Here is a 16,158-nt window from a genome sequence, read left to right as displayed (position 1 = left end):
TAGCCTTTTTATAAGTTATGAGATGAATGAAGTATTGAGGATTACCTCATCAGATGTGGTCGTATTGTATGTTTTTGAGCAGTTCAGCAAAGTCTGCTGAATTATGGAGGCCTCCACATTTGTTCCTTTGAACAAAATAATGGTGTTCCCTACGGAGCGAATAATACAGTATCTTGACAATTAGATCTTTTTGCTCTATAAAAACTTTATTTTCTATACAAGAAGAACAACGTTAGCTAACTTTGTCACCTGGCTATTTTTTCGGTGGAACATTCCTTTGTAGTTATTGTTATCGGTATTGTCACCCTTTTTATGTAATGGGTGGATCAGAGCGCAATTCAAGTCTTCTGGTATTTCCTCTGTCTCCCACATGTCCTAGGTTATGTGATGAAGTTTCTGTGTCAGTGTAGGATCGTTCAGATTCCAGAGTTCTGCGATAATCCCATCTTCTCCTGGTGCTTTTTTGTTCTTGAGCTGCTTGATTATCGCTGTAATTTCTGCGAGATCTGGGACTTTTGAGTCCGGACGTGTGAATACCGCGGGTGTGAAACCAAGTTTTTCCTGTGGTGATTCTCAGATAAGAAGGGAGCAGAAATACTGGGCCAATATTTTGCAGTTGTGTTTTGCGTTGGTTTCCAACGAGCCGTCGGGTCTTTTAAAACACATACTGGTTGCTTGGTATTCCTGTAGGTTTTCTCTAAACGTCTTGTACAAATTTCTTGTATTACTTTTGTTGAAATCCTGTTGGATTTCGTGGAGTCTATTGTTGTCATATCCTCGTTTTTCTTTTCGAATTACCTTTGCAATCTGTTTTTGTATGCCTCCCTGAATTAGTTTCTTCCAGTCTATCGAGTTTTCCTGATTAATTGGTTTGATGATTTTTGCTTTGTTGAGTTTCAGGCATTCCGGATCTGGCTTCATGTTTTTGGGTGGATATTTTTTTCTTCTATTGGGTTGAAAATTTGTCTTTATTTGTAGGAGATGATGGTCTGAATGAAAAGCGCATTTGCGATGTGTGACGTTTAGAATTTATTTCGTATTTTCCTTGGAAATTGCGCCATGATCAAATTCGTATTCGCCTTGTCTCAGGTTGGGTGATCACCATGTGGTTAGGTTGTGTGTAGGTTTTTGAAATTGGTTGCTCATAACTTTAAATCGAAAGTTCGTGGGACAAAAACGTAATAGTGGCGCCCCCGCCCCTTCACACCCCCTCCACTTCGACAGTTTGAGTGAGGACATCAAAAAGTATTGATTTTTCAAAAATATGTTCATTTTGTTGCTCAAATCTTTCTGTAGAGTTGGAAATGTAAAACATATATGTTCGACGAAATGTAAAACTTGTTATTTGATCTTAAGTGTACCAAAGCACAGTGCCGCACCTTATCACACAGCATTCTTCCCTCGCACGTTACTGTATTTCGCTCTGCAGAATTCAAACGTGTGTATTTTGTAAAGGAAGCCATCAAACCTATAAATTAAAATGTCCTGGAGTCCCTCTCCTGTTCCCAGTAGCCTGGTTTGACGTCCTATCCCCTTAAAAGCACAAAATTAATATTGTGTGGGATTATTCGTGAGTGGGAGAATAAGAAATCTTCAGAAAATTTGCGATCTTTACTGCCTGTTAGCTAATAACTTCTTTTTGTATAAAATAAAAGAAACATTAAAGCAGTAAAGACAAGAGACAAGCAAGACAGTACACATTTCTTCAATCCTTAGGTCCCAGCAGTTTTTTACACTGTGTGCTTTCCTTTCTGTGACAGAATTTATTACCTCATCAAAGTTTGCCAAACGTTTTGCTCCATGAAAAATCGAAGTGTCGTTATCTAATACTGAAAAAGCAGTTAATGTGAATAGTAACCAAGACTGGTGTGGTTTTTCGGTTTGATTACGTCTATTTTGTCACTGTCTGCCAAATAAACGAAATGGACCTTTCTAATAATCCAACAGGTATAGCACACCCCAAATAAGCGAGACAGTTTTGGCACAGATGATCATTTTTGTTTTCCTCGTTAACATAAATAACACGACAGAATATGATTCACAAAGTACCAATATCAAATGCCTGTTAGGCCTACTGCAAACAAAAAGTTTTTTGTTAAGAAATAGTTTTACATTTCATTTGTATGCTCCAGTTTCTCAACCATGGGATCGAAATGTAGTAGATTACTCTGTTATTCACAGTTACGTGCCTGGCAGGGGGTTCAATGAACCACCTTCAAGCTGTCTCTCTACCGTTCCACTCTCGAACGGCGCGCGGGAAAAACGGGCACTTAAATTTTTCTGTGCGAGCCATGATTAGTCTTATTTTATAGTAATGATCATTTTCCCTATGTAGGTGGGTGCCAAAAGAATGTTGTCACAATCGGAGGAGAAAACGTGTGATTGAAATTTCATGAGAAGATCCCATCGTAGCGAAAAACGCCTTTGTTTGAATGATTGCCACTTCATTTCACGTATCATGTATGTTGCAGTACCTCTCCTATTTCGCGATAATACAAAACGAACCGCCCTTCTCTGAACTTTTTCAATATCATCCGTCAGTCCCATCTGATACGGATCCCACATCACACAGCAGTACTCCAGAATATGACGGACAATTGTAGTGTAAGCAGTCTCTTAAGTAGATCTGTTGCACCTTCAAAGTGTTCTGCCAATGAATCGCAGTCTTTGGTTTGCTCTACCCACAACATTATGTATGTGATCGTTACCACTTAGGTTATTTGTAATTGTAATCTCTAAGTATTTAGCTGAATTTACAGCATTCAGACTTGTGTGACTTATCGCGTCATCGAAATTTAGCGGATTTCTTTTAGTACTCATGTGAGTAACTCCACACTTTTCTTTATTCAGGGTCAAATGCCACTTTTAGCACTACACAGCTAAGTTATCTAAATCATTTTGCAATTCATTTTGCTCATCTGATGACTTAAAAGGCGGTAAATGATAATATCATCTGCCAATAATCTAAGAGGGCTACTCAGATTTTCTCCTATGTCGCTAATGTAGATCAGGACTTGTAACAAAGTTTCCCATATAGTGTATATCTTGATTTTTGCTGCTTTTAGTAAAAAAAGTTATATTGTCGGAGAACAGAATTTGTTACATGAACCAAGATGCATGTCTAGATCATTGACACCAATCGCGAAAAAATGAGATGCTGCTACATACATTTTTGGTACCCTCTACGTGATTCAGCACTCTCGGCAATCTGAGCCTATTTGTGATTCTACTAGAACAACTCTTATGCTTACTTTTGCTTCTGGTTGCTAAACAATAAATCAGTCTATCATTTTATAGATTCATTATGCTGGTGCACTCGGGCTTGTTTAAAAGTGTTCTTTGGTTTGCCACGCTGAAAGATTTCGCTAGCTCTAAAAATGTACCTGTTGTTTGCTGTTAGTATTACATTACTGTTTTTGAACTACGTTAACTTTTTGTAAGTTATTTTTCCAAAACTTTAGAAACAATCAGGAAGTTACTAGAATATAGCGGTTATTTATCTCTTTATCATCACTTACAATCATTTTAACACTTTTTCAGGATGTATGATTGTAGTGAACAGTGACATAGATGAGTGGGGAGCTCATTTACGTATTGGAGAGAGAGCTATAAAGTACTTCGGATTTATTCATTCCTGATAAAATTATCAACGAATATTGATAATTTACAGGTATTGGTAATGTCTTTCGTTTTCTGCTAATTTTCACTGAAATTGATTTTTATTAAATTTGCAGCTGTTCCAGTGAGGTAGCTGTTAAAAGTGTTTCCTGTTTCATTTTTGTCTGTAACATTTTGTGTAACAATCCTCGATTCTCATTGATATCCTTATGTGCACCAGTTTCCTTTTGCGTGATGTCTAAGGTAGCTTTTATTTTACTTGAAGAGGTCTTTCAATACATTTTGCTATGTATTCTTTTTGCTCCAATGTTTACAATTTTTAGACAGAGTCCGTATCAGAATGTTGTACTAGTTTTGTTTTAGATACACTTATTAAAACTTTCAGTGTCATTAAGAGCAGAGCAGTCTTCACTTTTCAGTTATAAATTAATGTGGTTTATGTTATTATTACTGAAATTCTTGCACGTATATGTTTAGTAAGTTGTTTTCTGCGTGCTCTCCTTCAACAGCAGTGATAAGTATTAAATCTTTACGGCCGCTGATTCCTGTATCGTACAGTCTTACAGGCCCACTAAATTCTCTCTATCACCATGATTTGGTCGAAGGCTAACTTATTGGAATTTTTCACAGTTGCAGGCTTTGCTGTAACAGTAAGATTACTTGGTTCCTCAAGTTTTACTACAGTGGCTCTCTTTACATTTACTGCGAAACTCAATGCTAAATCCATCACAACATATGCCTTGAAATTCTGTTGCATTGGGGAGCCACGGGAGAATCGATTTAACACACTGCAAACAAATGAACGACGTTCCGATATCGCTTGAGTTACCTGGGAGCAGTAAAATTTTGAGTTGGTCAGCATTAGAGAACTAACTTAATATGACATTGTGATAAATATTAAATGTGAATTCAATATAAATGGTGAGGAAAGTAGAGGAAATTTGATGAAGCAACAATATTAATTAATAATACTGGTCAAAGGAATACGATAGGGAGTTATTATTAAAAATGTAACTTTCCGCTTAGAAGTGATTCAAATGATGTTAATAATAATAAATAGCACTTTGTTATAGGATGTTCAAAATTGTTACGGTTTTCCTGTGAAACATCCAGCAAGACACTAATCATAGCGTGAATGATATTGTAACAAAAGTTACGAAGTACAAGTGTCAAATGGAACTGTTGGGTTTGAAAAATGTGAAATACTAACAGTGATTATATTTAAGTAACTGTTTCACTGTAAATTACCGTATAGTTGTATTTCTCACGTCAATGATTATTTCAGTTTCAATTAATGATAACCAAACTTGTTAAAATCGAAGTAGGGATTTGACATTATTGCTATGTTAATGGTCACAGCTTTTAACCTTCCATGTGACTTCTAACCTACCGAAATTCTGCCTACCTTTAATTACATTTGCAACTGCTACTTCCCTTGATATGCACATAAAGCTGTGGGAGTAGAATCTTACAACTGCAGTGTGAAAGCGGAATTTTGAAATTACACTACTGGCCATTAAAATTGCTACACCACGAATATGACGTGCTACAAACGCGAAATTTAACCGACATGGAGAATATGCTGTGATATGCGAATGATTAGCTTTTCAGAGCATTCACACAAGGTTGGCGCCGGTGGCGACACCTACAACGAGCTGACATGAGGAACGTTTCCAACCGATTTCTCATACACAAATACCAGTTGACCGGCGTTGCCTGGCGAAACATTGTTGTGATGCCTCATGCAAGGAGGAGAAATGCGTACCATCACGTTTCCGACTTTGATAAAGGTCGGATTGTAGCCTATCGCGATTGCGGTTTATCTTATCGCGACATTGCTGCTGCCTTGGTCGAGATCCAATGACTGTTACCCAAATATGGAATCGGTGGGTTCAGGAGGGTAATAAGGGACGCCGTGCTGGATCCCAACGGCCTCGTATCACTAACAGTCGAGATGACAGGCATCTTATCCGCATGGCTGTAACGGATCGTGAAGCCACGTCTCGATCCCTCAGTCAACAGATGGGGACGTTTGCAAGACATCAGCCATCTGCACGAACAGTTCGACGACGTTTGCAGCAGCATGGACTATCAGCTCGGGGACCATGGTTGCGTCTATCCTTGACGCTGCAGCACAGACAGGAGCGCCTGCGACGGTGTACTCAACGACGAACCTGGGTGCACGAATGGCAAACCTTATTTTTTCGGAAGAATCCAGGTTCTGTTTACAGCATCACGATGGTCGCATCCGTGTTTGGCGACGTCGCGGTGAACCCACATTGGAAACGTGTATTCGTCATCGCAACACTGGCGTATCACCCGGCGTGATGGTATGGCGAGCCATTGGTTACACGTGTCGGTCACCTCTTGTTCGCATTGACGGCACTTTGAACAGTGGTCGTTACATTTCAGATGTGTTACGACCCGTGGCTCTACCCTTCGTTCGATCCCTGCGAAACCCTACATTTCAGCAGGATAATGCACGACCGCATGTAAGGGCCTTCCTGGATACAGAAAATGTTCGACCGCTGTCCTGGCCAGCACGTTCTCCAGATCTCTCACCAACTGAAAACGTCTGATCAATGGTGGCCGAGCAACTGGCTCGTCACAATACGCCAGTCACTACTCTTGATGAACTGTGGTATCGTGTTGAAGCTACACGGTCAGCTGTACCTGTACACACCACCCAAGATCTGTTTGACTCAATGGCGAGACGTAATAAGGCCGTTATTACGGCCAGAGCTCGTTGTTCTGGGTACTGATTTCTCAGGATCTATGCACCCAAATTGTGTGAAAATGTAATCACATGTCAGTTCTAGTATAATATATTTGTCCAATGAATACCCGTTTATCATCTGCATTTCTCCTTGGTGTAGCAATTTCAATGGCCTGTAGTCAAATACATTCCTCGTGTTTTTTTAATAAACTTAATAATTACAATGTCAATGTTTGTCAAAGTGATTCTTTGCTGTTCTACTTTTTCGTTTAGTGGACTAAAGGTCACTATAATTGATCTCATGATACTAATTTCCGTCAGTGGTTTCACAGTTCCAGATCGTTCAGTGGGCACCATATTCACGTTCTTGAAGAAAAAAACCTTGTTTCGCAAAGCGCATAGTATCCAACGCATTTCGGTCCATCGATTTTTCTTATGATACTGAAAGGCATCTCTGTTGGTTTTTGAACATTTTTGAACAAATTGTAAGTTGATTTATGAACGAATCATAAGTTGGTTCTCGAATGAGCGCATGGTGTGCGTGATGTCTCTGCCAGAGGAATCCCCGTCGCATCTAGAAATAAAAAACTTTCCCGCAGACAAAAGGGGACGGGGCCATACGAGCTGAGATTAATAAACCCAAAAGGGTGAATGCCGGGCACTGTTTGTTTATGTTCGTGATTGGTTGTGCGAATGATCAGCGTTGTTATTATTATTATTGATCCCCATAGATTCAGACTACCAGAGCGGAAATAAACGACTAACAGAAGTAACAGATATAGTAGACTGAATATTGTCTTATCCGTGTATCCAAGAATATGAAGTGCCAGACCGCTACACTGCTAAGGGCCAGTTGCACAGTCCCCAGTTAGCAGCCGCATAAGTTCCATCCTCGGAGTACCGCGGAATTGTGTTGCACGAAAACGTAATAACGCCTAACCGCAGAATGAACGCGGGATAACTAAACCGCTGATTCTGACAGGATTAGTGATTTTAACCGGAAAATAAGTTCTGACTAGACAGGAATAGTTACAGACTTAGTGATGACAAGATTGTTTGTTAGAGCGAGGAAGGAGAAGAAAAGGGGATATCACACAAATTATACAGAAGAATATGACGATTCCAAATTTATATAAAATTTTCGTATTACTACTAGTTTTCCATCTCAGTTTTAGGAACTGGAGCATATGAATGAAATGTAAAACTATTCCTTAACATAAAACTTTTTGCTTGCAATAGGCCTAACAGGTATTTGATATTGGTACTTTGTGATTTATGTTCTGTCGTGTTATTTATGTTAACGAGGAAAATAAAAATGAATATTTGTGCCAAAACGTCTCGCTTATTTGGGGTGTGCTATAACTGTTGCAATATTAGAAAGGTCTATTTCGTTTGTCTGGCAGACAGTGACAAAATAGACAGAACCACGCCAGTCTTGGTTACTATTCATATTAACAGTTTTTTCAGTATTAGATAATGACACTTCGATTTTTCATGTAGCAAAACGTTTGGCGATCTTTGATGAGGTAATAGATTCTGTCACAGAAAGGAAAGCACGCCGTGTAAAGCCGTAGCAAGATTAGAGAGAAAAAAAATTTTGGGCCTAAGGATTGAAGAAATGTGTACTGTCTTGCTTGTCTCTTGTTTTTACTGCTTTTATGTTCCTATATTTAATTTTATGTCATGCAAAAGAGAAAGTTATTAGGTAATAGGCAGTAAAGATCGCAAATCTTCTCAAGAGCTCTTATTCTCCCACTCACAAATAATCTCACACAATATTAATTGTGTATTTTTAAGTGGGTCAAAACAGGCGACTGGGAGCAGGAGAGGGGCTCCAGGATACTTTAATTTATAAGTTTGATGAGTTCCTTTACAAAATATACATGTTTGAACTCCACAGAGAGAAATACAGTGACGTGCTACAGAAGAATTCTGTGAGAAGAGATGTTGCATTGCACTTTATCACACTTAAGACCAAATTCCTCGAACATGTATGTTTCACATATTAAACTCTACAGAGAGATGTGGGCCACAAAATGAACATATTTTTGAAAAATAAATACTTTTTGACGTTCTAACTCAAACTCTCGAGGTGAACGGGGCCTGGAAGGAGGGGGGGAGGGGAGCGCCATTATTACGTTTTTGCCCCAATTTGGAAATATCGTAGATCCCGGGCTGTGACTGCACCACACTGAGGTGACAAGTCCTGAGATAGCGATATTCATATTCACAGATAGCGGTAGCATTGCATACACAAGGGCACAGGGACAATGCATCGACGCAGCTGTCATTTGTACTCAGGCGATTCATGTGAAAAACTTTCCGACGTTAATACCGCACGACGGGAATTAACAGACTTTGAACGCAGAATGGCAGTTGGAGCTAGAAGCGTAGGACATTCCATTTTGGAAATCGTTAGGGAATTCAATATTCCGAGACCCACAGTGTCAAGTGTGTGCCTAGAATACCAATTTCAAGCATCATGTCTCAACGCAGACAATCAGTGCCAACAGACAAGAAAGACTGCGTGAAATAGCCGTAGAAAACACCATTAGGTTTACGACAAACGTATCCGCTGAATGTCGACGTTGATGAACTATGGCAGGCGACGGATGCTAGTCCATTTGCTAACAGCACGACATCGCCTGCAGCGTCTCTCCTGGCCTTTTGACCACATCAATTGGACCCTAGACCAAGGGTAAACCTTACTCTGGTCAGATGAGTCTCGATTTCGGTTAGTAAGAACTGGTGATACGGGCAGAGTGTGGCGCAAATCCATGAAGCCATGCAACCAAGTTGACAAGAAGGCATTGTGCAAGCTTGTGGTGGTTCCATAATGGTATGGGCTGTGTTTACGTGGAATGGATTGGGTCCTCTGGTCCAAATGAATCGTTTAATGACCGGAAATGACTATGTTCGGTTACTTGGAGACCATTTACAGCCATTCATACTCTTCAAGTGGCTAAACAATGAATGCATTTTTATGGAATAAAATGCGCTGTGTCACTGAGCCACAGTTCTACGCGCATGGTTAAAACAACATTCCGGGCAATTCGAGCGAATGATTTGTCCACGCAGATCGTTTGACACGAATCCCATCGAAAATCTATTGGACATAATCGAGAGAATTTCGTGCCAAAATCCTGCACCGGCTACGCTTTCGTAATTATAGACGGCTATAGAGGCAAAATGGATCAATATTTCTGCAGGGGACTTCCAACGACTTGTTGAGACTATGCCACATCGAGTTGCTGCGCTACTCCAGGCAAAAGGATATTAAGAGGTATCCCTTGACTGTTGTCAGCTGCATGTACGAGGGTTAATCCAAAAGAAATGCACACTATTTTTCTAAAAATACAGTTTTCATTCTGCATGTGTGAAAGTTTTAGTGTGTAGACACATCCTTCCCGCTTGTTTTCAAACTTAGTTCAACCTGTTCCCATGAGTGGCGCCATCACAGCATGTCTTCAAAATGGCTGCTACTCTTGACGTTCGTCAGAAGCAACGTGCTCTGTGCTGTGAAAACGAGAGAGTGGGAAACATCCACAAGAGGTTGAGAAAGGTGTATGGAGATGCTGCTGTCGATCGCAGTACAGTTAGTCGGTGGGTAAGCAGGTTACGTGATGAAATCGGGCATGGCAATATTGAGAAGTGTCCTCGCAGTGGCAAGCCACGTAGTGCACACACTCCAGACAATGTGCAGAGAGTTAACGAATTGGTGACTGCTGACAGACGCATCACAGTGAACGAATTGTCACGCTACGTTGGGATAGGGGAAGGAAGTGTTTGCAGATAACTGAAAGTGTTGGCGTTAAAAAAGGTTTCACCTAGGTGGGTTCCCAGGATGTTGGCAGTGGCTCACAAAGAAACAAGAAAATCGGAATGCAGCGAACTTTTGGAACAGTACGAGAATAGTGGAGATGAATTTCTTGGAAGAATTGTGACAGGTGATGAAACATGGCACCGTCATTTTTCACCAGAGACGAAGAGGCAATCAGTGGAGTGGAATGATGCAAATTCACCCAAGAAAAAAATTCAAAACCACTCATTCTGCTGGAAAATTATAGCTATGTTGTTTTTCGATTTCGAAGGATTCTTGCTTGCGGACATCATGCCAAGTGGAACCACCATAAATTTTGATGCATTTGTGATGACACTGAAGAAACTTCAAGCTCGACTGAGTTGTGTTCGACCACATTGGCAAAAGCAGGATGTTTTGCTGTTGCACGACAATTCACGGCCACATGTCAGTCAAAAAACCATGGAAGCGATCACAAAACTCGGATGGACAACACTGAAACACCCACCTTACAGTCCTGACCTGGCTCCATGTGACTATCATCTCTTTGGGAAACTGAAAGACTCTCTTTGTGCAACAAGGTTTGAAGATGATGACTCCCTTGTGCACGCCGACAAACAGTGGTTCCAACAGGTTGGTCCAGAATTTTACCGTGCGGTTATACAGGCGCTGGTTCTAAGATGGCGTAAGGCAGTTGAGAGGGATGGAAATTATGTGGAGAAATGAAAATATTGTTCCTAAATGGTGTTTCTACACACTGTAAAACTTTCAAACATGTAGAATAAAAGATGGATTTAAAAAAAAAAATAGTGTGCATTTCTTTTGGAGTGACCCTCGTATTAATTCAAATAGTGTGGTAGAGACAGTAGCGTTCACGAAAATCCCTGAAGTAAGTCAAGGAAGTTTCGGTACGTGTCATACGAATAGGTGCAAGAAGGTGAGTACTAATGCGATAGGCTTTTGCTGTACTCGAAGTATTGTGTTAACAATGATAAAAGAGAGGCAATGTGCGAGAGAGGTAGCTGTAAGGTGGAAGCTTGTAAGTGAAGTACTTGGGTCTCTGCGTTGAGGAAGGAACCTAATTTTAGTGAGATTAGAAACTTTATTATAAGGTAGTTGTGACGTATCTCTTACTATAAATGTTGGCTCTGAAAAGGGAAACTCCCCATTGCAACCCCCTCAGATTTAGAGGTAAAATGACCCAATGCATAGCCTGTCAAAAACAGAGCATACATAAACGATGAAAACAGGAAGAACTGTAAAAAAAAGAAAAAACCGGAAACAGTTTACGCTCCAAATTCAACATATGTAACATCGAGTGCAATGCAACAGCCGCGCCGTCGGCGTTGGATGGTCATGGTGTTCGGCTGCGATGCGGAAGAATCATGTTCAAACCTTTGGTTTTTTTTATTTTTAATTTTTTTTTTACAAAATCGCGACCTGGCCTTCCGGTCATTGACGTGTCTGCTCTCATTCTTTAGTCTTCTACATTGTCATACCATACACTAGTTACACAGAAGATGAATCATGTGGTACGAACATATTACCGTTGCAAGTAAATGTGATGAATAGTGAGAACTGGTGCGATGCCGTTAGACCTCTCGCAGAAATGAAAACAACAAATAACCGGGTGAAAACTATGTTACAACAGAGAAATTCAAGAGTCAAATCTTCCAAAACATAACGAAAGTCATAATATGTGTTACTTGTGTAGAACAAACAGTACGTCTGGAGATCCCTTCCTTACACATTACTGTTACATCACGACACTGACACAGATTTGAATACGGCGAACATATATGTCAATGAACGGACGGACAGTTCGAAATTTTGTGGAAAAAAAGGAAAAGAAAATTAAGGGGCACGAGGGAGATCTGAACACAGATTCACACTTTGGAGACCAACATAGTAACCACACAAGTATGACGACACGGCTACGCTCGATGTACGAGAGTAATCCCAAAAGTAAGGTCTCCTATTTTTTTATAAGTACATAGACCTGTTTATGTCTACAATGGTTTACATCAGTTTACAGCTTGAAATTTTAGCTATTTTTCGACATACTCACCATTTCTGTCGATGCATTTTTGTAGACGCTGTGGCAGTTGTTGTAAGCCCCTGTCATACCAGCTCGCCGCCATGCTGTTCAGGAAACCTCTTCTTTCACCTCGTCGTCGGAGCTGAATCGCTGCGACCACAGTTAACGCTGACAGGTACTGTGAGACTACGAAAAAACTCAAACGGGCAATTCAGAACCGGAGACGAGGAATGTTCGGGAAGGGCGTACACATTCTCCATGACAACGCTCGCCCACACATGGCTTGGCAAACTGTTGCTCTCCTGCAACGGTTTCAGTGGAACATAATCACCCACCCACCCTATAGTCCTAACTATCACCTGTTTCCTAGGTTAAAAGAACACTTGGCCAGAAAGCGATACAGCTCCGACGACGAGATGAAAGAAGAGATTCATAGCTTTGTGAACAGCATGGCGGCGAACTGGTATGACATGGGCATACAAAAACTGCCACAACGTCTACAAAAATGCATCGACATAAATGGTGATTATGTCGAAAAATAGTTAAATGTTCAAGCTGTAAACTGATGTAAACCATTGTAGGAATAAACAGGTTCAAAAATGGTTCAAATGGCTCTGAGCACTACGGGACTTAACTGCTGTGGTCATCAGTCCCCCAGAACTTAGAACTACTTAAACCTAATTAACTTAAGCAAATCACACACATCCATGCCTGAGGCAGGATTCGAACCTGCGACCGCAGCGGTTCGAGACTGTAGCGCCTAGAACCGCTCGGCCACACCGGCCGGCAATAAACAGGTCTATATACTTATAGAAAATAGGAGACCTTACTTTTGGGATTACCCTCGTAAATCATCTTGAAATTACACCGCTCACTGTTTCTGTTTTGCTTCTTTTTGCACAGTTCAGTACACCTTTCTGTTTGCGTGCTTAATCTGTGTTCGCTTTTTGACGGGCTGTCCACTGAGCCCTCTTACTACAAAATCTGAGGGAGGATGTGATGGGGAGTTTCCCTCGTGAGGAGCGGCACATTTTCTAATTCTGTGGTTGTGCGCAGGATGCGACTCTGGCTTCGGGCACGAACTGGCGCGCCATCTGGACGGGCTGGGGGTGCCAGTGTTCGCGGGCTGCCTGTTCCCTGACGGCCCCGGTGCGCGCACACTCGCCTCGGACTGCTCCTCCAGGTTGCGCGTGCTGCCGCTAGATGTCACCTCAGACCAGCAGGTGGCAGACGCCGTCGTCTCCGTCCAAACAGCACTTTCGCAAGCGTCAGGCACAGGTACCTCAGAACAATAGGAAGTGTATTGCAAATATGGAATACTTTTCAAATACCGTAAGTAAGATACCTCTCCTACGACAATGCCCTTCGTTAAATGTTACTATTTTCAGATGATTAATGCCTCTTGTTTTGGCATTTTGTAGTGGAAAACTACCGCCATTTGGCAAAGGATAAGCCACCTGCCCCAATTTAGCTTACTGCCGCATCTCAAATTTTGGTCGGATGGTTCAAATGATTCAAATGGCTCTGAGCACTATGGGACTTAACATCTGAGGTCATCAGTCCCGTAGACTTAGAACTACTTAAACCTATCTAACGTAAGGACATCAAACACACCCCGAGTCAGGATTCGAACCTGCGACCGTAGCAGCAGCGCGGTTCCGGACTGAAACGCCCCGGCCACAGAGGCCGTCTTTTGCTCGGAGGGTGAGTGTTGTGTTGCATTTATTAGCGTAACCGACAAGAAAATCGTCTCCAGTGCGCCATCGTATCGTCTTTCCCTCGCTTGAGATGGCTGAAAGGGCGTGCTCCTAAAGTCAGTTTAAAAACGGAAAGTAAATAAAAAAGTAAATTTTGTGGGAGGTAGATTATCCTTTGTCACGTGTTTGTAATTTTTCTCCAAAAAAGGCTCTAACATTTAGTATTAATTTCTATGAAGCTAGTAGCATTTATACATAATTTACAGAACATTCAAGCAGCAAAATGCAGATGCTGAAATGGGTAAAGGTGATAAACTTATAGGTAAATAAAAGCTAGTTCATCCACTATAGCAGTATTTATTGTAGCCATTGTAGACTCACACCATCGGTTTCACACAATTTTTAATTACGTCCTCTTTGGCATCTCTGTATAAAAATTACCAGTACTTTTATGAGATCAAATAAGTAATTAAAAAGTAGCAATAAATTATTAGTAGATTGACCAACTTCAGGAACATATGAAATTGGACATGGATTAACTAACTTGCATTACGGAAATGAAATGAGCGTTTGGCGTAACTGGCCGGGAGGCCCCTTGCGGGGCAGGTCCGGCCGCATTGGTGCAGGTCTTATTACATTCGACGCCACAATGGGCGACTTGCGCGTCGAATGGTGATGAAATGATGAAGACAGCACAGCACCCAGTCCCTGAGCGGAGAAAATCCCCGCCCCAGCCGGAAATCGAACCCGGGACCGTAGGACGGCAATCCGTCACGCTGACCACCATTTTTTTCTTTTTTTCCGTACTGTTCGCTGTGTTTTGGTCTGGGCGGACGTCATCCGCTCAAGCTGATCGTTGATTCCTTTACTCAGTTCTTTTATTACATAGGGCCAGCGCCTCTCTGACCGTCCACTCAGCTATCGGGGCGGACACCAACGTGCATTATGAACCTCTATCAGAAGCTCGTTAATTATATTGATTTTGAACGTACATTGGCATGTTGCAGTCTTATTCACATTGCTATTACACGTAGCTATTGTTGTTGCGACTGACCAGGCGTAATGGTCAACGTCGATCCACAATATCCTTAGCAGTTGTGAAGAGTAAAACTTGCATGACCACCTTTGATGTGTGTGCCATACCAGCAGGAATCCCTACAAACGTGATAAAATTGACATATGTCTTGATGAGACGTTTTGTTGAGCAACAACGTGTCAAGATTGTTGGTTTTGAGCTCGATAACTGAGTAAAATGCTTCGAAATTACGAAGAAACTCGTAAAGTAACGAAAAATGTGTAAAGTAGATCAAAATATGCCAAAAATGTGGAAGGATGAGGGCACTTACATGCTCGCCTGGGTGTATGAATATCATTCCATTCCCCCCCCCCCCCCCCCCCCCTAGTGGGACTGATGACTAATGGTGCATACTATCCGTGATCTATGCGTTTAAGTCTTGTAGAATACCCCCTTGTTCCACATGTAGTCACGCACTGTAATTCCTAAAAATCAAAGATGCAGTGTCCAAAGATTTGGTTCAAATGGTCCAAATGGCTCTGAGCACTGTGGGACTTAACTTCTGAGGTCATCAGCCCCCTAGAACTTAGAACTACTTAAACCTAACTAACCAAAGTACATCATACACATTCGTGCCGGAGGCAGGATTCGAACCTGCGACCGTAGTGATCGCGCAGTTCCAGACTGTAGCACCTAGAACCGTTGGGCCTCAAAGATTTGGAGGTCAGGATGATTACCACCTAGGACACCAAAACAGCGATCATGTACCTAGGTGCTGTATGCACTACCAGTATGAGGAATCAGTGCTCAGTGTCTCTTTGAAAAACAGGACACCGAGACATCTGCTACCTCATCACTGTGGACGATGAGATTAAATGTAGAGATCATCACCTTTGGAGAGCATTTGGAAATGATCCACAATGCCGCAAACTCTTCCAGTTTCCATATATTGTGATTTCTTCCACATTTTTGTCAATAAGAAACACCACCTCTGTCTTTTGTTTCAACCATCGTGTATGTTGTGGGAGCAGCATACTTTACACCATGCAGTGTCCAGCTTTCTGTGAGAGCCAATGGATCGAAACATGCTAATGTCGGTGTTGCACCTAACACAGACATCGAAGTCGTGGTCGAAATACAAAATGTATGGTGGTGTACAAAGCTGTAGTCATACACTGCTTGAATGTATTACAGCAGAAAAACAATTTATCAAATAGCTTAAGGAAGCACAACACAGGAACCCTCTGTTGTGACTAATAGCCTGTGGGATATGGT

The 16,158-nt window shown here is 41.4% G+C and overlaps 1 protein-coding gene across 4 annotated transcripts in view; it reads left to right on the top strand.

Annotated features, from left to right (window-relative positions):
• The window catches only part of LOC126341510 (estradiol 17-beta-dehydrogenase 2-like), a 172,401-nt gene that overhangs the window by 58,338 nt on the left and 97,905 nt on the right, over positions 1 to 16,158 (top strand). For 2 of the 4 annotated variants that reach the window (XM_050001779.1, XM_050001778.1), the window contains exon 3: positions 13,228 to 13,449. The exons of the other annotated variants lie outside the window; for them this stretch is intronic. In XM_050001779.1, the coding sequence (XP_049857736.1) occupies positions 13,228 to 13,449 (222 nt within the window). The remainder of the gene's footprint in view (positions 1 to 13,227; positions 13,450 to 16,158) is intronic. 4 annotated transcript variants of the gene reach the window in all.

The sequence above is a fragment of the Schistocerca gregaria genome, chromosome 1, assembly GCF_023897955.1.
Source record: "Schistocerca gregaria isolate iqSchGreg1 chromosome 1, iqSchGreg1.2, whole genome shotgun sequence".
In the NCBI taxonomy this organism is placed as follows: Eukaryota; Metazoa; Arthropoda; class Insecta; order Orthoptera; family Acrididae; genus Schistocerca; species Schistocerca gregaria.
This window is presented reverse-complemented; position numbering and strand designations above follow the sequence as displayed.